Here is a 22,703-nt window from a genome sequence, read left to right on the forward strand (position 1 = left end):
AGACTATAACGCATTATACAGTGAAACCTCCCTTAACGGACACTCCCGAATAACGGACACCTCTAATTAACGGACATTTTTGCAAGTCCCAGTCCCTCAATATACGCCATTCCATGTAATTCACTCTGAATAACGGACACTCCGAATAACGGACAGTTATTTCACAAAAAATTTCCGTTGCGATCGTAGCACTTCCGTTTTTTTTTTTCTTTTCACAGAATATCTTAGTAACTGCTTGCTGTACAAAGCTTTTCATCCTCCACAACTGATATTCTCCCCCCCCCCGTCATTTCCTTATCACTGTTTCTTGGAATTAAAAGGGTGGTAATGGGCAGAGGCAGCGATTGGGGCTTAAAAGTTGGGGGCAGAAAAAAAAAAGTCATAATTTTATTACGGCTAGTTTTGAGAGTGTTGAAGCAGATAAGTGAAAACTGATGTCAATCTAACAATTAACGTACGTTTTTCTTAAGATTTTAATGAATTTTGTTCACAATAACTATTCAAAAGTTAAGATAAAAAAGAGGAAACTGGGTGCTTTTTCTAACTGGGGCTATTGAGCAGACCGGCGCCGGTAGTAGTCGGCTTTATGGCGCCGTGGTTTCGTTGGGTTGTTTAATTTTTAGATATGAAAAAGATTTGCCCATATTCAAGGTTATATTGCCAGCTGTCAATCATGCAATAGTGATACTCGAGATAAAATAAATAAATTAACCATAAAAAAATTGCACAAGTAGAGAATTTTCGGAAGCACTGAAATACAGTAAAGAATTAAAAAACTTTTTCCTGAGCAAAGGGGACACTGAAGGACTTGCTAAGGTAAATGATTTAAATATTTATATTGAGAAACAGGCTTGAAATGCAAAAAAGTGATGTCAAACTGTTTTAACTGATTACTTTAATTGATTAAATGCTTTTTAAGACAAGTGTGTGCTGTCAATATACCTTTATTAAGAAAAAACAGATTAATTACTCTTGACGTAAAACGTAGTAAAGCTTACGATAAGGAGTTTCGATTGACATACCTTCAAAGGGAACAACAGCCCATTTGGTACTAGGTATTTTCAAACAACTCCGTTGCGCCAGATACGTGACAAACTTTATCCATAGTGCCGTGAAGAAGCAGAAATGGCGTTTTTACGTCAGAGCAATTTCTCAGAATTTCCTGCAATAATTTCAAAAAATTTCTATCAACATTTAATTATTACTCAATTAAGATTAAACTGTTACTGAAAAAAAATCATTCAAAGTTTTTTTTTTTTTAAGGAGGTTATTTAAAAATTTTACCCTCGATTAGCTCTTCCCGTTCGCAAATCTTTCGGAAATTTCCACTAGATATACATTAAGCGATTCAAAAAGATAAAATCACGTCTGTTAAATGAATTATCTGAAATCGATAATTCATATTTTCCCTTGTCGCGTAATGGCAACATGGCAAAGTGCTAGATGTTTGGAAGGGCAGTTTTCTTCTTCACAAAGTATTCGTCGAAAACTGTCAAATCTTCGATTAAAAACTTTTGCTTTATGGCCATTGCGCTGAAAAGCGACCATTTTATTCCGCACGTGACAGCTAATGTATTTCAGTTTGCAATAATAATTTTACAAGGTAAAGAAGAAATTTTTTTGCTTAAGAAATCACACATAGGTTTGTGATTTCTTAAGCAGCAAAATTTGTTATATAAATATACTAGTTGCTACTTCGGACAAAATGGTAGCTTATCCATGGAATGACAATGACCCTCCATATGATTTTGCTTGGTTTCGTCTCATTTTTAAGCAATTAATATTTGTTCTGATTTAAAAACGTGATAATAGATGTTAACAGCTTTTAAAAAATGATAAAGCATCTTAGAAAAGTTCCAACTCGCAGAATAATTCAGTACTTTCTTGTTTTTGCATTTCATTATCGCCAAATGTTGAGATTAAAACTTAACCAAGTTTTGCTCCTTTACCTAGCCCCTATGAGAGTCTTTAAAGTAATTATCTTCCCACTGTTCTAAAATTGAATACTTTTGTAATTTTTACCGAAATTTTGCATTTTGGATTTAATACAGTAGTTATATTTGTATTTATTATTCTGCTGAGATAAAGAATTAAGCTCAGAGCCATTTTTTTCCAATTGAGTAATGCTACCGGTGAAAGCTTCCAAAGAGTCAAAATATGTACACTTGACCCCCCCCCCCCTCCCTTCCCTGATCAATTTCTATAAAGTAGTCATAACACACAACCTACTCAAAATCGGGCTGTAACACTTGTAAATGCTATAAATCGCACATCCAGCTCAATACCGCCATAAGCTCAAATTTTTTATTTTTTGGTGGTATTGCAGTGATAACACGTTGGACTTTGATATGAAATACAATAAAACTTAATAATTTTGTACATATATTAAACTTAACCAAGTTTAACTGCAATTCATTTCAAAGTGCAAAATGTTTAGCACTGCAATATCGCCATAAAATAAAATTTTACACTTATCGCGGTATGGAACTGGATGTACGAAATATAGTCGTGACTGAAAGAGGCTACTGGTGGTACACTATCTTTTCTTTAGAATTTAAATGTGTGTAAATCATGCACTAGTTTTTTTTTTTTTCCCTTCTTTTTTGTAGCTAAATATTTAATGTACTTATTGTCGTGTATTAATTACTCGCGGCCAAACCCTTACACATTTAAACAGAACCAAAGTTTTCAACTTTTTCGCCTTGAAAGAAACTAGTCGACCCTACAGTGCATATAATTAAGATTAAAAAAAATAGATGAAAGGATTCAGAATTGCGAGTCCTTCAGACGCTTTGGAGAGGCTTAATTTTTTGAATATGTTTCAATTCTGATTTGTTAGTTAAATTCGTCTCTTTATTGGTCACGTTAATGAGTTCTCACAAGAAGGGTGTAGCGTGCATGGAATATGCGAAAATTTTTGACTTCAAAATATTGTTCAGGATAGTTAGTAAGTAAAACACACTAAAAGTCCCCGACCCTGGAGGGGGGTGAGCTAAAGGCGGGAGGGAGAGGGGGAAGCAAATTTTAGGGGTTTTAAATATATGCCGGAAACAGTGGGGAAAAATGCGTTAAAAATAAAAATACAAGCTAAATAAGGTTTCTATAGAACCGTTTTCTGCACATATATTTGTCAAATTTCCATTAATTTAAGGGTATATGTTATGAAAAATCGATGATTTTCGGCGAAAATCTCTCTTTTTGTGAAACATTTGTTTTTAGGTTCCCCCAGGATCAGTATTCATAAAAAATTTCAGCGACAAAGTTGTAGAGCTTTAAATTTCTTTCAATTTGATATTCTACTTTGCTACATTTTATTCAACCAATTAAGAGTTATAGAATTTCAAACACGCACCTTCATGGCAAAAAAAAAAAAAAAAAAAAAAAAAAAAAAATGCAACATTTGCCATTCACAAATTTAAAAGTGAGGAAAGAGGAAGTGCGCGATCCTTTCGCTAAAAATATGTTGATGAAAAGTAGCTTGTGAAAAGTGTTTTGTCTAAAGTGGAGGGGGTCAAAAATGTTGAAAAAAAGTGTAACCTCATTTATAGACAGCCTCTTACTAAGAAATCAGACGATTTGCCCAATTACGTATATGCGATATGAATTAGCTCCATACATATGGCATTATTTAACAAAAGAACACTGAGGAAATGCAGAAAGTCAGCACTTCCGCAGTAAGAAACTTGTTTCAAGTAATTAGTAGGTAAACATTCCGAAAGCTCCTGACCCTGGGGAGAAGGGGAGTAAAAGGTGGGAAGGGGGAAGCCAATTTTTGTAGTTTTCGATTTTTTCGCGGAAACGTCAGAAAAAATGTGTTCCGAATAAAAGTAAAAGTTAACTAAATTTATAGTTTAATTGTTTTTATACATATACTCGTATGTCACATTTCCGATGTTTTTTTGGTATACATTCTTGAAAACCAATAATTTTGGAGAGAGAAAAAATTGCCTCATTCTTTTTGTCTCAGAGTGTCTATGCCAAACAGGTACTCAAGGGAACTGTAATATGCTGCATTCATGTGACATGGATCCTAACGGTTTTCTGTGTCTCAAAAACCCACCAGCTGAACACTTGAACTGCGGATTCAAACCTGACCAAAGAAATACGAAGCCAATGCCCAATCACCGCGACACTCCGCTGACATGCAATGAAAAACTAAATTCTAACAAGTACACTCAATTTCATTATTCTTATTGAAATGAATATGTGACGCTATAGCATGATAATGAATAATAATAGAAATAAGGAAAATGTAATTGACACGCAGCACCTCTTTGTAATTATAGTTTATATTACATTATCACTAATCAACTGATATTTTGAAAGTGATTGTATGGAATATGGACTGACAGTAATTAGAAAATGAAAATATCATCCTTTAAGGGGACGTCTTGGTTTTATTCTGAAGCGGAAAAGTCGAAGCTCATTTATGTCCACCAGCAGAGGAAAAGTTGTTCTAAAAAATTGGTAATGTATTGATGTCATCATCGTCTCCTTCGTCCTCGATAAATATTTTAATTCCGTTGCTGCAACTGCTATTTCAATGCAAGCATGCGGCAGAGTAGTTTAACAATGATTTTCTTCAAGTGACCTTCTGGTGTCACATCCTTTCGTGCATCGGTCAAAATCATCTTTAAGATTTCGTCAGGAGCAACATATCCTATTTCGAGAGCTTCGACACGAGTTGGTCATTTCTCGTTTCCCAAACCAAAATCCAGTGCTTCACCATTAGGTTCCTGGCTACAGTTGAACCTGGTGGTACGAGAGAGTTAGAGATCAGTCTTTATTACTGCAGTTACTTTAATAAATAATTTGTAGCGGAACGTTGAGGGACTTTTCTGTGGCTGGAGCACTATACCATGAAAGATACATATGGGTCATTCCATGTCAAGTGATCCAAAATTTGGGAAATTTTTTCCCTCACCCTTTTGTATTTCTTTGAAATTTGGCTCATCGATTGTACCCTTTGAGGTAATCAAAAGTCCAAATTTTTAGATTTTTATCTCTATTATTTTTTTATTTATGACACTTTGATTTTTCGAAAAACCCGCTTTTTTTCATGGATGCTTGAACATAAAATGGACGATAACTCAGCACCAAATATAGATAGAAAGATTTGGTAAAAAGCATTTTAAAGTACATTAGTTGCTGTTTAATGGGATATGCAACATGACTAATTTTTAAAAAATTTAATTTTTAAAAAATGAAATTTAAATTTTAAATTTAAATTTCTCAAAAAAGGTATAATGAATTTTTTTTTAAAAATTCTCAAAAATTTATGTGTATTTTATCTTTATTTGTGCAAAGTTTCAAGTTGGGATCTCAATGGGATCATATTTTTATGAATTTTTAAATAAAATTTGACTTATGAAATAATGACATTTTTCAGATTCTAACTAGTTAAAAATGGGGTTCTCTCACTGGGGATGGTCTAGTAAGTAGTAATTGATCATAACTATGCTTGAAATGAGCCGACGTGAATTGGTAAATTTGCAAGCACCCCCCCCCCCCCCCGCACCGCCACTTTTATTTATTTTTTTTCAAAACTATTTTCAAAATGTAAAAAATAAATAAATGAATAAAAAACCAAAATGAATTGTAAACTTATTAAACATTGGTAAATGTTCATCTTTAAAGTAAGAAAAAGACCCCCCCCCCCACCGGGCCACCACTTTTATTATTTTTTTTTCAAAACTATTTTCAAAATGTAAAAAATAAATAAATGAGTAAAATAAAACAAAATGAATAGAAAACATATTAAAAGCTGGTAAATGTTCTTCTTTAAAGCAAGACAAAGTACATTACCCCCCCCCCCCTCACTTACTCACACATACGATTAACACTATACTATTATCACGCTTTACCTGATGCTTTTTTTTCAGACCAAGCCTTTCTTTTTCAATCCGAACTTCACAAAGTGTACTTGATTATTTCACTATCTGATAAGGAAAGTTATGATTCATTTCGTCCCTTACCCCTGCACCAACTTACAATTTTGGATGGAGGAAAGAAATAGTTTGCCCCAAAATCACAGCAAAATAGGAGTGTTTCCCCCCATGTTGTTTCATTCTTTTTACACTAAACTAAAAATAAATCTAAGTATCAGGTCACATGTCTGTCCGCATAAAACTGTCTTTCTACAACATTTGCAGTGCAGCTGTTTTTTTCTTTTCTTTAATGCTAGTTTTCTTTTTATTTCACTTGTAAACGAGAGCAATGCAGCGAGATCTATTTATACATATATTAAAAGCAGTTATAGATCAAACAAATTTTGCTAATTTGAGCATAACTTTCTTTGTTATTATGTTTCATTCCAGATTGCCCCCCCCCCCTCTCCCCCTACCGTTCCACTTTCCGAAAGAAAAAAAGCTGCAAATGAGTGGTTCTCTTCAGTTTTTCTGACTTTTAGTTTTTATGACCCCCCCCCCCCCCCATTTATAAGCTTTAATCACTACTGATGTTTAGCTGCGTGCGTCCCAGTTTATTATGGTTATAACTCTTACGTGCCGGCTTTTTTTTTAAACACAGTTTTGAAAAAAAAAGATAAAAAGTGGTTGTGTGGCGGAGGGGGGGGGGGGGGTACTAATCTACAAAGTCATGTCAGTTCATTTCAAGCATAGTCATGATCAATTACTACTTACTAGACCATCCCCAGTAAAAGAACCCCATATTTAACTAGTTAGAATCTGAAAAACGTCATTATTTTATAAGTCAAATTTTATTTAAAAATTCATAAAAATATGATCCCATTGAGATCCCAACTTGAAACTTTGCACAAATGAAGATAAAATGCACACAAATTTTTTAGAATTTTTTAAAAAAAATTCATTATACCTTTTCTGAGAAATATAAATTTAAAATTTAAATTTTATTTTTTTTAAATTAAAAATTTTTTGAAATTAGTCATGTTGCATATCCCATTAAACAGCAACTAATGTACTTTAAAATGCTTTTTACCAAATCTTTCTATCTATATATGGTGCTGAGTTATCGTCCATTTTATGTTCAAGCATCTATGAAAAAAGCGGGTTTTTCGAAAAATCAAAGTGTTATAAATAAAAAAAATAATAGAGATAAGAATCTAAAAATTTGGACTTTTGATTACCTCAAAGGGTACAATCGATGAGCCAAATTTCAAAGAAATACAAAAAGGTGAGGGAAAAAACTTTGGATCACTTGACATGGAATGACCCATATGACTCCAGCAGCCTCAATGGATTCAGGGGGAGAAGAACTGTTGATATATACCTTAGATATATGTTGCATGAATTTTGATTTCTGGTACATTTTGACAAACCTTTTACAAGATACACTGCAATTCTTAAGTTCCTCTTCCTGATTTCATCAGCAGAATGTTGTGATCAGTTGAGGATTTGGCTATCAAGAGAACAACTAGGAGGACTTCCTCTCAAATAATAACCACCGAAGAACTTTTCCATCTGATGATAGCTGTTTTCGCAATATCAACATCAGCATCACCTAAAGCTAATTTGTCTCTTTTTTCTACAGCTTCATCATTAGCGGATTTGTCAGCTGACTGTTGTTATGAAAGTTGGAGAGAAACCTTCTTGTTTGACCGTTGTTTCAATTTTCTAACCGGCATTGATGTCCACATGGTCGGTTTATACAGTCGTCTCTTTTTGCCAAACAATTTTGTAGGCTATTTATCCTCAGCTACAACAAATTCAAATTTAATTAAATCAACGTCGTTATTAGTGTCCTTAAATAGTATATAGAGCTGACTTCTGCGCTCACTCAGTCCACTAATTCATACTGCATATACGTTATCCTGAAGGCTTCGTCCGATTTCTTGGTAAAGGGCTGTCTATAAATGATGTCCAATTTTATTTCAAGACCCCTCCCCCCTGCTCGCCACCTTTGTCACAAAGTACGTTATACAAGCTATTTTTCATAAACATATTCGTATTGAAAAATGCTTGTGATGTCACTCTTCTTCTTAATCTTTCCTTCCCCCTTGTCACAAGCTCACAATTTCACGAACCCCCCTCCCCCTGGAAACGTGACATCATTTGTGCTGTAGTAATCCACAAATGCTTCTTCACTGTCAATCAGGATTGTCGAATTCATTGAGGAAAGAGGAACTGCGCGATCCTTTCAAGTCAGTTAGAAATTTGTGAATGGCAAGTGTTCCATTTTTTTTTTTTTTTTTTTTTTTTGCCATGAAGGTGCGTGTTAGAAATTCTATAACTCTTGGTTGAATAAAATGTAACAAAATAGCATATTAAATTGAAGGGAATTTAAAGCTCTACAACTTTGTCGTTGACAATTTTTATGAATACGGATCATGGGCGGCACTAAAAGCAAATGTCTGACAAAAAGAGAGAATTTCTCCGAAAATCATCTATTTTTCACAACATACACCCTGACAGTTATTGGAAATTTGACAAGTATGTGTAGAAACAGTTCTATAGGAACTTTATTTAGCTTGAACTTTTATTTTGAACGCATTTTTTCCACCGTTTCCGACATATATTTAAAAAAAAAACATTGCTTCCCCCCTCCCTCTCGCCTTTAGCTCACCCCCCCCCCCCAGGGTCGGGGACTTTTGGTATGTTTACTTACTAACTACCCCTAACAATATTCTTAAGTCAAAAATTATCGCATATTCCAATGCACGTACAATGTGTTCATTGACTGGACTATATCAAATAAAAATAAAAAGTGTTTTGAAAGTCATGATAATGCAGTGCTTAACAATACCACGAAAGAAATCTACGAGATACGGTCATAATTTTCTCGTTTATCTACGAATATGATGCGCACTCATTCAGCGATTCAAAACTCAATGATTCCCTTTAATTTGAATAAGGTTTCTTTTCTTAATCTTTTTCAAATTTTGTGTCGTTAATATTTTTTTTTTTCAAAAATGGTAGTTTATGCTTTCTACAAATTAATGATACGCCAAGGGGAGCTAATTTTAACTCTACATTGGCAAAAAAATTTCTGTTGTACTGCGAAAAAAAGTTTTCGATTGAATATCCGGCTTCTTCGCCTCTTTGTCGGAGATACATTAATGACTTATGTATCTGCAACATAAGTCATTATATATGTATATTAATTTTTAAAACTTTTTTGAACTTACAAGTAACCCTACCCAAGCGTGAATCACCGCGCGCGATCTGAATAAACTTCGCACATTGATAGAACACTTAAAAATATTGAACACATATTTTCTTTTAATCGGTAATTAACACTTAAAGCGGGGTAAAATTTACCCCTTAACATTGGAGGATACAATATCTCTATTATCCAACTGGAATATTGTACCCTTTGTTATTGTATTTTATCTTATTTATTGTATTTTATTTTAAATTTTAGCTACAAAAATTCAAATAATGATTGAAATTTTGCAAACTACTAAACAAACTAAAGTTGACGTGTTTCATGGTTTTACTGAAAATACTCTTTGAGGGGTAAACCATCCCTTGAAATTTTACCCCGTCACAGTGAATGACCTTGAAAATTAAATCTATCATAAGAAAGTCATAACATATAAAGAGAAAGCTCTATTTTTAGCTTTCCAATGGTTTTTGAATTTTAATTCTACTATAATTAGTAGAGAAGTTACATTCATTTGTAAGGACACACTTTTGAACAATTTTCAAAATAGAAATAAAAAAATTGGCAGGATTACTTATCTTGTCATATGTGTCCTTCATGCCAAACTTGATTAAAATCGGAAATGGTTATGTCAAGAAGGTGATTTCTCTCACATGGAATTGATCATAGGCAACTAGCCCCGCGATAGGGTAAGACTACGAGGGAAGATTTAGCCCTATAAACAGTATTTCTGAAAAATCCCGAAACACGTCAACTTTAGTTTGTTTAGTTTTTCAAATGTTCAATCATTGTTTGAATTTTGTAATTAAAATTCAAAATAAAATAATATATTGCCCTCCAATATCCCAATTATCATATATTTAGTGGTTAATTTCATCCCGTTAAAAGTGTTTGTTGCCTTATGCTATACTACGACTTATGATAAAAGTCTTAAATTCCAATTCGAACAAGATTTTTTATCTTGCCTTTGTAAGAGTTTTTTAGAGGTATTATTGTTTCTCAAGCTATCAGAATCAAAAGTATTTAATAACACAGTCAGCTTTCGATCAAGAAATTTCATTGCTTAAAAATTAGCTTTTCGATAATAATTTCCCTTACAATCTTGTTAAAAACATTTGCTTAAGTTTGACCAATAAACATTTTGCTTCACTTGAAACCGTATAACTGTTCAAGCTTATGAAATAACCGTGAGAAAATGTTGTAGATTACTGATTTTATTTTTGTTTTTATTTTTGGATTTGTGAGTTATAAAAAATATTTTACTGGTGACGCTAATATTTTCGACTGCTGGAGTGATTTTGGCTTTCTTGAATTTGACTTCTGGAACCTTACTCGGACTTAGAGGTAAGATATTTAGAGTAGTTTTGCAGGCAGCGGCCATGATTGATAACCACTTGGCTTCTAATAATTGAGACGAAACAGCGGAACACCTGTTAATAGTTTCAGGTTTAAGTTCCCGTTTATTACCTACATGTTTGCATTTGATACGATGGTCATATTTGGATTCAGATTGTCATTTTACATAAGAATCAGCACAGGCAAATTTTTCGGTGTCAAAAATTAGCTCGGTGGACATTACTGTCGTTGCTTGTCGCGCGTTTGGTGTAGAAAGATAAGCTGTTTTTAAAAGGAAACTCTCTCCCCGACAAGCTCCACTTGCGACACTAACAGTGACCAAGCGCTCAAAAAGTTACACCAAAAAGCCGTTTGAAATGATTGAATATAAGCTGCGGGAACCTTATCGCTGGTCATCAATCAAAGTGCTGAGGGAGGGTGCTACGCTCTCAGTAGCGTCGCGAATTTACGCGGATTGAAGACCCGAAGGAGAAGAACGAACGTCCAGCGAAGGTCATTGAGGGGAGCTAATGAAAGGGTAATAAATCTTACAGCCCATTAGCACACACCCATCAAAAAAGGGAGGTTACTATTGGAGGCGGGGCGAATGCAGAAAGAGAACGTTTTTTGAAAAAAATTTCAGTACTTAGAACCCCGATATTTTTTTAAAGAAATGGTCGCATTATTTCGAACAAAGTCTCACAAGAGAGCTTGAAATGTTTTGCGTGTTGAGATGTTCTTAAAATTTCGATAGCACGATTTTCAGATTTTTTACAGAGTGAAATGTCCAACAGTACCTCGTTTTCGAAGAAATTCATTTTTTCTCGAATTTTAAAAAATCGGAGAATGGACATATCAAAAAAGTAAAAACTAGAAGACACAGACATATGCTTGAAAAATACTCAGAAAAAAATTGACCCGAAAACTTCAAAGGAATTTGTAAAAAAAAAAAACCATCCAACTTTCCCCGTAAGTTAACATTGGATCTGAAGCTTTCAGACTCGCAGTGAAGAGCACCCTTAACATGGCCAGAGCCGAATTTCCAAATAGGAAGAGTAGGCAGCTGCCTAGGGTGCCAGTTTTTTAGGGGTGGGAAAATTTTAATCACTTTTTTCTACTATCCTTGTTCATAACATGTCAGTATTTTTTATTTTATTTATTTTTTTATTTATTTTTGAGATTATTTTCATATTTATTAAACTTTATCACTATAACTGATAAGTAATTGGAGCGGTGCATCCTCACAAGTATACAGTAATACTAAATAATAGGCATATTGAATTGCGTTAGCAATCTTAATTATGTATGCGAGCGTAACTTCAATAAATATAAATAATTCGGAGAGGTCGATGAGACGAACATGGGGATTTTCGGACATTTGTAAAACAAACCTGTAGAAAAAAATTTTTTTTTCTTTTGATGATTTAAAAAATATTTAAGGGAGAAGTATCTCCACGAGTCTCCCAACTTGCTCCGAATGTTTATGTTTCTGAACGGAGCACGTCCTTTGCCCCTGAAAAGAACATTAGTCATAAATATAATGTTCTTGTTTTCTCCAAATAAAAATAATGGCTATGAGTGTCAAAAACGGGGGGAGAAGGCAATTTTCAAAACGGGGGTATTGAGGGTGACAAAATGGTGGTTATATTTGGGTTCACGGGATCAGTATTCATTAGTATTAGCAAGAATGGTCTGAGTAAAGTAATTAAACTTGATCATTTATCATAAGCTTGAATTTTAAAATCACTACATCAGGAAGCTTCAGCTAACATATTTAAAAAAAGTTTTTAATTTTAAGCGGGATGGGGGGCAGGTATCAAATCTGTCTAGGGGCAGCGTGGAGCTTAATTCGGCTCTGAGCATGGCAGCATAGTTGTTGAACTCTATAGATAAGGTGTAATAATAAATAAGTTACGCGTCAGCCGCTTCTCAATTTTACGCATAGTTTCCAATTTTTCACATGTTTCAAGATCGGAATGCATCCGCTTTCAAAAGATCTCGCTCGTTTTTCTTGATTAGATCTTTCTATTTCATTTATAATTTTGTGTGTAGCATCATTTCAAAACCTTCTAATATGTCTAACTGTGTAGTTGAGGACTTGCAGACTTCCAATTTTGCTGCTCCCATTCGATTCTCATTTACATCTGAGTCAATTCAAGAGAATCGTAAAAATTATCACTGACTTTGATCAGTGCCTTCATCTAATGAAGCTGTTATAAAATAAAATTGACTTAAGTAAGAACGTTTAAGACATCGATAGAATACAAAAATCAGGAATTTTTAAACGATAATAAGTCAGGAAATGTTTCGAACATCACGAAGACGGTTTTTTTTTTTTTTTTTTTTTTTTTTTCAATATTTGTAGCCGAGCATAAAATTTTGGTGATCATACCTGGTTAGTTAATCATTAAGTAAATTCATTTTATATTTTATTTCCTTTTTAATTATTTTGTTAATTTTGTAAACTTAGTTTTTGCATTTACTAAATTAATGCAAGTTGGAGATTTAAGAAAATTCTTTATTGAAAAAATTTTAACACACACAAAAGCTGAATAAAAGTCAGCTTTCGCTGTTCACCAGTAGTTGCATAATTTTTACTGCATGTTTGCAGCTTCTTTTATTTTGGAAAATCATTTTGTAATTGAAATTTCGTTTCAATTATGTTTATTGATTGAAAGATTATTGTGTATCACACATCAGATATTTTGAGAAAAAAAAATATATTTTTTTACATATAAATTTTTACCTATTTATAAATTTTGTATGATTTGTTGAAATATCCAAAAAATATTTTTGAAAAAAATTAGATTTATAAATGGACATTCCCCAGGTAACAAATTATTAAAGTTAAAACTCTGCAATTATTTCATGTGTATCACTAGTCCTTTTTGTATTAATCGTTTTTTTTTATTTTTAATTTATAGTAGTTTCTCAGTTCGTTATATTTCGCTTTAATTTGAATTTTCACAAACACTAATGCAAAAAAATTGATCAGATGGTTGCAATTTAATTTCATTAATTCAGATATTCTTGTGAAAAATATTTTTTTTTCTGAAAACATTGCAATCCGTGAGCCATGTAAAGCCTTTTTTTTTTTTTTTGTGCTCGAATTTTTTCATATTGTTTTTTTTTTTTTTTTTTTTTTTTTTTTTTTTTTTTTTTTTTTTAAATGCAATATCAGGAACTTGAGGACCACATAAAAAGTTAGATTTCGTGCTTTTTCACTTTTTTTCCCCCGCTTCAGACTTTTCCTATCTTAACTGGACCATTGCATCTTATTTGGACCATTTTTGCAATTCTAAATATGCATCCATACTACTAATCTTTCTTCAAACCAAAATCTAATTTTATAGATTCATTATTTTCATCAAGAGCCCATGTGTACTTTCATAAGAGGTTGGAAAAATCTATGAATATCTAAATTATGATGGTGTACGTTTGTTTGGGAATAGGACCAACAGTTGCAAAAATAGAAGTCTTTTAGGTGAAACGGAGACACACTGTATTGCACTGTATACACAATAGCAAATACTAGACGGGTTAGAAAATTTTCATTATTTTTGAATTTTCTAAACGCCAAATTATCGACAACGCAACATCATAAAGTATAAACGTAAACTTTATTTCGTTTTCCATAATTGCAAGTACATAAACGCAAATTTTCATGGTTTCATCAGAATAAGGGATTAGGATTATCACAGTTTAAAGTTAATAAATTATTGCGTCTAAATGTTTCGATTGTTTTATACCTACAGTTTTTCCAGTAACAAATTTATCTTAAACACATAAAATACTAGATAACAGGAACAGCTTATCCAGAGTGAAGGAAAGTTACCTCTCCGGACTGGAGTAAGCAGTTTACTGGCCGCACTTTCCAATATCCATGAAACATCAATGGGTCTGCGTCCATCTGGCTGACTTTTTGCGCGTTCTGGCAAGCCAAACTGAAGTCTGTAAATGCTATGGGGAAATGTGGGAGATACTTGCTAAGTAGCTTGGTAGCAGCAATCTGTGAAATATTGAGTTATCGATTATTAAAAAAATAATCAATTACTTAAATTTCCACAAATGAGTGACATAAAAATAAAAAACGCGGTGTCTTTTTAAAATAATCTTTCTTCAAAGCAAAATCTCATTTTATAGATTTATTTTCATCAAGAAACCATGAGTACTTTCATAAGTGATTAGAAAAATCACAATTAATATCCAAATCATAATGGTGTACGGTTATTTGGGAATAATATATCCAACCGTCGAAAATCATGAAGAAACAAGACCTTTTTTAAACGATCAATTCTTAACTTTCAATTTTTATCCCAGATTTAAAATTAAAACAAGTTATTTAAGCAAGTTGTAGCCAAGCCGGAGTCGGAGTCGTTCTGGTTTTTTGGGTAAAGGAGCTGGAGTCGGTTATGTCATTTTCGAGCAGAGTCAGAAGCTGTCAGGGATGTTGAATCGCAGTCGAAGATTCAGACTGATTTTTGAGTAAAGGAGTAGGAGTTGGAGGCTATGACATTCCAGAAGTCGGAGTGGGTCATTTTTTCTGCAGTTCCGCAACCCTGGTTGTAACTACCAACTTAAAAGACACTGACGACAGTGGCGTGCCGCCCATGTACCAGAGGGACTAGGCTGGTCCCTTAAATATTTGCCCTTTCAAAAAAATTACCTTGCAGAATAATTTATTAAGAAAAAACGTGAGCAGAAAAACAAGTTTATTAGGAAGCGCTACTTCTTTTACTGCCCCTCCCTCCCTTTCTCCCCTGTGTGCGACGTCTTAAATGGACTTGTCTGAGGGACTAGCTCTTAAGAACCTGTTCCCCAGATCTCATATAGCTTTCTTAGATCCTTGGCGTTCGCTCGAAAGCTTATTTGATTATTTCATGCTTTTTTTAAACCAACGGATAAATTTTTGTTTCCGTACCTAGTGTACAGGTTTCTATGTGAGCTTCAGGAAGCAACTAATTCACTAGTCAAAGTTATTTTCCTGCGTCCATTGCGTTTTTCTTTTGTAATGGAAGGGGACTCGGTCGAAAAAACAAGTCCCCAACTGGACGTCGTTGAGGAGCATGCGCAACAGCACAGACTGCCCCGGAGCTCGGAAGAGAATTGCTACCTGCTGGACGTTCTCGCAAACCGTTCGTTCGGAGCTTTGACTTGACCAGAGAAAGCTCAAATAATTTCACAGAGCAGGCCTACTCCTGACCTAGCAATATCTGCGAAGCTAAAAAAATTACAATCGGCATTTTAAGAAAGATTACTTTGAGACTGTTAAATGGCTGACTGCTTGTAAGTCAAGAAAAAAATTATTTTGCTGGCCCCGCGTCCTTTTTCAAAAGGAAAAAGGCGTCTGGAATGCCAATGGATTTTCAGATATGAGTAATTTCCACAAGGCAACGATTCGTCACGAGAAAACCCAAGGACACTACCGAGCCATTACTCAGTTGAAAACTTTTGGTAAAACTCGAATAGATTTTCATTTTAGTGAGCAATGTTGCTCATCAACTTTGAAGCATAACACTGAAGTTGATAATAATAGGGAAGATAATATATCTATAAATCTTTTTACTTTTGTGTATCGTAATTTACCGTAACCAACTAGTCCCCTAAAAAATATTGATCTGCACGCCACTGACTGACGACCGTCTTTGTTTGTAACTACCAACTTAAAAGTCACATTAAAACCGTCTTTGTTTTTTTACATGTGTACTTTTACACAATTTTTTAATTCAGCCTAAGTTTTGAATTCATTTTGAACAGTTGAAGGAGAAGATTTTTCTCTCCTTTGAAGAGAGAGTGCAGTAAATTTTACGAACTAATATTCTAAACTAAATATGTTATTGGCAACATGAACAAGGAAAATTTTAGAATTTTCGCAGTTTTACAAACAGTAAAGGTATTTTCAAATTTCAGCTCGAGATTACTGCTTCATCTTTGCAAACATCTTTTCGTTTGCGTATTAATTCTCGTAATCTCAATTTCTGCTGACATTCTCTGAAATCATTCTGACGTTCTCAGAAATAGAATGTTCACTTTTGAGGATTCTTTAATCTTAAGACAAATTTTGTCATTTACGACGTTCCTTCCTCAATGAATCACTCGTGCTCAAATCTCAAGAAAGTTTCGTCAATATGACGAAAGATTTACTCGAAGTATTTGTCACGAACCAATTTCCTCAAATACGACGAAAACTTCATTAGATTTGAGCATCGTTTCAGTGTGTGCAATGAAATTAGCAGGCAACGTGAGTGTTATCGTTTATTATGTGTAACTACAGTAAGTAAAATATTCCGTTTGCGATGCATTGTGGAGGATACTGCTCCGAAAACTGATCTGCTATTTCAAGGGTGCTTGGTTCACAACGAATCATTTTATGCAGAAAAAAAAAGAAATAGATATATTCAATTTATGCGTGATTTCTGCTTAAATATTTATATATTTATAGGGTATTTATTATTATATATATAGGGTATAGGGTACCAAATAGGATTCAAAAATTGTAAATTTTATGTAATGATTTCTCAAGCACACGACTCATGACAGGTCAAAGAATGCATCTAAAAACTTTACCACACATTAAAAAGTAATTTATACCTAGATATTCAATAAATTGCAGATCCATTGCTTTCTTTAAAAGTCAATAACGCCTTTCTTTTACTAAATAAATCTGCTGAAAAATAATTCAATAATGCTCTTACTTTTTTTTTACTGAAGAAAGATGCTAAGTAAATATGTGTGTATTATTATTTTATTATGAGTAGTCTCTCGCATTTACACAACTTTAAACAAAATTTGATTCACGATATGCGGACTTTTTTTCTATACTATCATTTTTATTTCTGTCAAGTAAATAAGATTACAGTCAAGTTAAATTTTAATCTGAGCTAGTATGATCGTCAAATGGGTGTCCTTATTGAAATACTGACTTAATCAGGTAAAGAATCAGAATTAAAAGCAGTCTGTATTTTCAAAATTCATTAACAAAATGTGGAGACCCATTTCAACTCCTTCCGTAAGTCATGCATAGTGTATTACCTTCATTTAGTCAGAGTATGATTTTCTTCTATGTCGCGGGTGCAAACGAGGGGAATGTTCGTGGGGGCTGGTACGTCACTCAAATTTTTAGGGATATATTAGACGGCTTTGGAGCTTGTTTGGAGGGGGGTCTCGTTCTTGGGGGACATTCTGTTGCATTTGAGGGGATGCCCCATTGCCTTTAGGGATTTCGGACACCCTTTTCTGTTTTCTCAAATATTTATAGTGTATAATACATAATTTTACCCATCTTGTATTTATGTAAAACATGTCAAAAAAATATATTCTTTTGAAATGCAGAAAGCTTTTTTATACTTCGAGAGGAAAAAAAGTTAATACAAATACTTGGCTCGGGATCAGATATAGTGAGCATCAGGTGGACTGAAAAGGTAAGCAAACATTGTCAAAATTGATTTACAATATCTTCATTAAATATTTTTAAGTATTGCAGAACACGTAATAATTAGATGACAAAGAAATAACATTTTTTGGAATGAAAATAAATTAAAAAAACACTTAAAGCTATTTTAATCATGTCTCGGTAGCTGAATTTCCTTCGCCAATTTTGATTCATATTGCAAGTTTTAATTGAATTCTTAGTGTTCAAACGTCTCAACAGAAGGTAATTCAAAAATGCATTCAACTTGTGCAGTAAAATGAAATGTGTAGTTACATTTTTACTTTCACTTCAATTGATCTCTAATGTTTGAAATAGGCTTTCACGGAGATTTTTTCGTAAGGGTCCGAAACTCATTTTCTATAGACATTGTAAAATAATCAACTTTATGCAGTTTTTTTCCAGAATAAAATGAATTTATTCAAAACATAAAAGTACATTTTCAGCCATAGTACAAAATATTTTTGGTAAGTATTTTGTAACGTTCAACGCAAAATAAACGTTGTGCAAATGATCTTTTCTCTGGATTAACGTATTTTTCAAGCTGAATTTAATGGTTTATTTGAATTCTCGAAATACCTTTTGGTTGGTTTTTAAAAATTTGTTAAAAACACGGTAACTGACTGAGATTTTAAAAAGTAGCATGTCATTCAGTTACTATATTTTGATTTTTTTTTTTTTTTTTTTTTTTTTTAAGTCATCCAAAAGGAATTTCGATCAATTTTTCTATTAGATTTAGCTTAAAAAATTTAATAATCAAGGAAAAAATACATTTTGTGCAAAGCAATTTTTGCGTTGAATATTGCAAAATACAACCGTTTTGCTCTAAAAATGTCAGTCAGTTACCCGTGGAATTGCCCATAAAGATACGCTGTACCAGATTTCAGGTTATTCTCAATAACTTACCTTCCAAGGGCCAGCTGTTTCTGGGTTTGGTTTTAAAGCTGGAGCTATAAGTACGATGCCATCTAGAGGAATTTCTTTATGGAGGACAGTTTTTAAGGATACCGCTCCTCCCTGTCAAAGTAAAAACACACTTTGTTTATAATCAGAGGAGCAATTTCAAATCTCTATGAAAAGGGGATCAACTGGTCAAATGGTACTTAAACTAGGCTTATTCGTACATGAAGCAAGAGATATTGAGGAATTTTTAAAGTCATGAAAATACTCTTTGGAGTCGTCCACCGATGACGTCACACTTTGAAGAGTGAGGAGGGTTCATGGAATGGTGAGTTTGTGACATGGGGGAGGGAAAGAGTGGCAAAAAACGTGACATCACGCATTTCTTTATCAATATGCTTGCGTAATATTAAGTAATACAGCTTGACAAGGGAAGGGAACAAGGTGAAGTGGGACACTTTGTGACACAGGAGAACAGCTGTCAAATATGATGGGAAAAATACATCATTTAGAGACAACAACTTTGAGAATTATTAGAAGAGTTTTTTTTTTTTGGAAGAGTGAAATTTGCAATAATAGAGACCAACATAATACTGATCAATCCCATAAGGGGCTGTCCATGAGTGATGTCACATTTTTTCGACCCCATCCCCCCTTTTTTTTTTTTTTTTTTTTTTTTGTCACACTGCATCATACCGCTTCTCCCCCACTGTCATACTATTTTTCATAGAGACATGCTTTTCAAAAAGCGTGATGTGACACATTTTGTTACTCCCTCCCTCCTGTCACAACGTTACTACCCCCTCCCCCTTCGAAGCGTGAAATCATTTGAGGCAGTGAGAAGCAAAGGGATGTAAGTGGAGTTTCAAGTTTTGAGTAAAATGCGTTTAGAGATAACATCCTTGGTAGGCATTCATTGAAATTGTTTTCTAAATCAGGCTGTATAGCAGCAACTACCAGCTCTTACTAGTACCATCTCTTTCCCCAAGACAGAAGAGTCTTTTTAGGTTTCTTATTTAAAATGAAAAACCTAAAATACCCTTGACCTTTTTTTATTATTTTTATTTTTTATTTTTTTTTATTTATTTCCGATTTTCTATGTGTGAAATACGCTTGTAAAAGCCTTAGAAATATCTCTGCATGAAGCGATTGAGATTTCATAACTAAAAAGCTGCGAAGATTCTAAAAGGTCAAGCAGAAAAACGTCTTTAAACACGGTTCAGTAATATATTTAGCAAAAAATTGTAATTAGTAGAGGAAATTGTAAATAGCGATATTCCAAGCATTGGCATCAATTAATCAGGAAAAATCAGTTATGGGAACATATTAGCCAAAAGAATTTAAGAAAATCAGAACAGTCTCTGAAGTAAGATAAATAATAGACTTTCTTTTTTTAATTTCAGTTGTCAAAATACTTGCACTGTAAAGTTAAATATAAACCTTCTTTTCGACTTGCAGTGATTTCCCCTGTTCCTTTTACTGTATCCATTAACTTTAAAATTAAACAAAAATTAATGAAAATAGAATATAAAAAATAAATGACGCAAACCTCAATCAAAATTACGTAATATTAAATAAAATACTAATATTTTAACTCAAATGAAAATTTAGAAACAAAAATTTTGAAAGGATTCTAAGATAAGAGAAATGCGTGCTGGACTTTAAAAAGTGACAATCATAAATGATTTAATATAATACATTAAATCATTTGAGAAGAAAAGTTATTTCCTTCCAAAATTAAACTGTCTGCTACTTAAGATAAATCAGAACATAACTTTGAAATTTTTTTTTATTATCTTTGAGAAATATTTAGAACATAAATTTACGACTTAGCCGTAAAGGTTTAGTTTATTTTTGAGGAACTCAGTTTCGCGAGTAGGTTATTTTTTCAAAAGATCGCTCTAATAAAAAAAAAATATGAATTATTTTCTCTTTTTTTTATTTCTAAACTAGATTAAGAATCTAAAAATGCTTAATTTGCACAATTTTGATTCTATATGGAAAAAAAAAAAATTTGCAACGGAGAACATGTCTGAGTAAATTTATTTCATACATTTTTCAATATATTCGATAATTTTTTGAGCAGCTTGAAGAGTGAATCCGTGTTTAGAGTAAAATAAAAAGATTTTTAAAAAAATAATAAAGCTCCAGAGCCATTCCACCGTCACGTGGGGGACAAAAATACGCTTAAATTTCATTAACATTTCGTCATATCTCTTAATATTTTAATGAAACAGGGATAAGCAATTTTTTTAATCTTTACATTTGATACAAAGATACTCCTGACACAATTATATTTTTATTAAACAATTTTGTTATTTAAGATAAAATTTATTTACGTGCGTCACTTGCGATACATCCAAAATCAGCCTCTGGTAACTCTCTTATGAATAAGCTAATATTTTTGCTCTATTAATACAGCAATGACGAAACAAACTGTAGATTTTGAAAGCTATGGTTCCAACGTAAAGGAAACATATCTCATTAATTTAGAAATAATTATTTGAACCATTGAAAAAAAATATGCATATGCTCATTCCATTGAAAATGGTCATTTTGTCCCGTACGTGACGGTTCCTATTTCATAAAAAAGAAATAATTTTTGAAGAAAATTGTCACTTAAGAAGTCACACATGCATTTGTGATTTCTTAAGCAACAAAATTTTGTTCATCATCCTTTAACATTATTATTTTTAATGAAATATATAAAGCGTCACGTGCAGGACAAAAATACCGTTTTCCGTGCAATGGCCCTCCACGATAAAAACAACAAAACAAAAATAAAGGAGCTAAATATTTTTAGCATTGTTTGCACATCAAACAGAAGTAATAATTAAGATCAAAAACTAACTTGTTCTTGCTAGCATATACTAGATATGATGAGATTTCATACATTAGTTTGTCTGTTCTATTAATATTTTTTTAATAATTGATTATTTCTTTTGCCACTATTTTGAGTTTTTAAAAATTAAAAGCATTTCAACTTTACAAAACATATAAATATTGGAAATATGCTTGAAAGATAATGAAAAGAACGAAGTTCGAAGTTAATCAAATTTATTGTTTTGAACAACAGAGGATTTAGATTTGGAAAAAGGTTTGTGAATATTGATTTAATGTTTTACTTTTGTAAAGTAATGTTTAGTTTATCTTTAATTTTTATTATAAAGTAACGTTCGGCTATGATTTTTTAGGGAAAGATTTTTATTTTATTTATCGATTTCTTATTTGAAATGATGCATTTATTTTTGAAGAAAGTGCAATCTTAGTTTTTTTTAATTAATTGAATCATGTTTTATTATGCGTTTCATTCAATTGCAATGGTCGTTAAATCTGTAGAATAGATAAAAACAATGTTGAGTTAAATTATTTATTCAGTTCATGAGAATTAATTATTCAATCTGTAATAAAATAAATTTTCAAGTCATATTTGCAAATTAAAAATGATTCAAATAATGCGAAAAAAAACTTTCCGCTGAGATAACTGAACTACGTATGTATTTTTAAAAATATATGGAAGTTGCGATTTATTTCTCTGTTCATATATGCAAGTTTTACAAATAAATAAAGTTTCTATGTGTTTAGTCTGCCGTAATCTTGCTAAATGGGACGATCTTTCCATTGATGTCACTCAAAATCAACCCACTTTTTGAGGCTTTACTTGCTAATTGTTTCCCCTACTTGGCTACATGTTAACACAGGGTTCATGGGCTTGGTAAGAAATAGGTGAATTATCGCCAAGTCGGCATCTGTTTTGAAAAACATTTCCCCAAGTGTCGCCAACGTGATGGTTTTTTGCCACTTTTGGAGCCTAATACATAACCAGATTTGTTTCCTATTTTTTCATCCAAAGTTAGCAATAGGGTTTCTCAAATTTCTAATAGTTATTTGTCAATTAGTGAGTTTTTCAGCTCGATTGCGAAGCCTATTATCTGCGAGCTTCGCCAAATACGTACGC

At 32.8% G+C, this 22,703-nt stretch overlaps 1 protein-coding gene across 1 annotated transcript in view; it reads right to left on the minus strand.

The window, feature by feature from the left end:
* LOC129218827 (monoglyceride lipase-like) overlaps positions 1-22,703 on the minus strand; it is a 112,797-nt gene that overhangs the window by 16,472 nt on the left and 73,622 nt on the right. Inside the window, exons 4-6 of the mRNA XM_054853148.1 lie at positions 18,752-18,862; positions 14,252-14,425; positions 1,053-1,162 (exon numbers count right to left, since the gene is read on the minus strand). Of these exons, the coding sequence (XP_054709123.1) occupies positions 1,053-1,162; positions 14,252-14,425; positions 18,752-18,862 (395 nt within the window). The remainder of the gene's footprint in view (positions 1-1,052; positions 1,163-14,251; positions 14,426-18,751; positions 18,863-22,703) is intronic.

The sequence above is a fragment of the Uloborus diversus genome, chromosome 3, assembly GCF_026930045.1.
Source record: "Uloborus diversus isolate 005 chromosome 3, Udiv.v.3.1, whole genome shotgun sequence".
Taxonomy (NCBI): Eukaryota; Metazoa; Arthropoda; class Arachnida; order Araneae; family Uloboridae; genus Uloborus; species Uloborus diversus.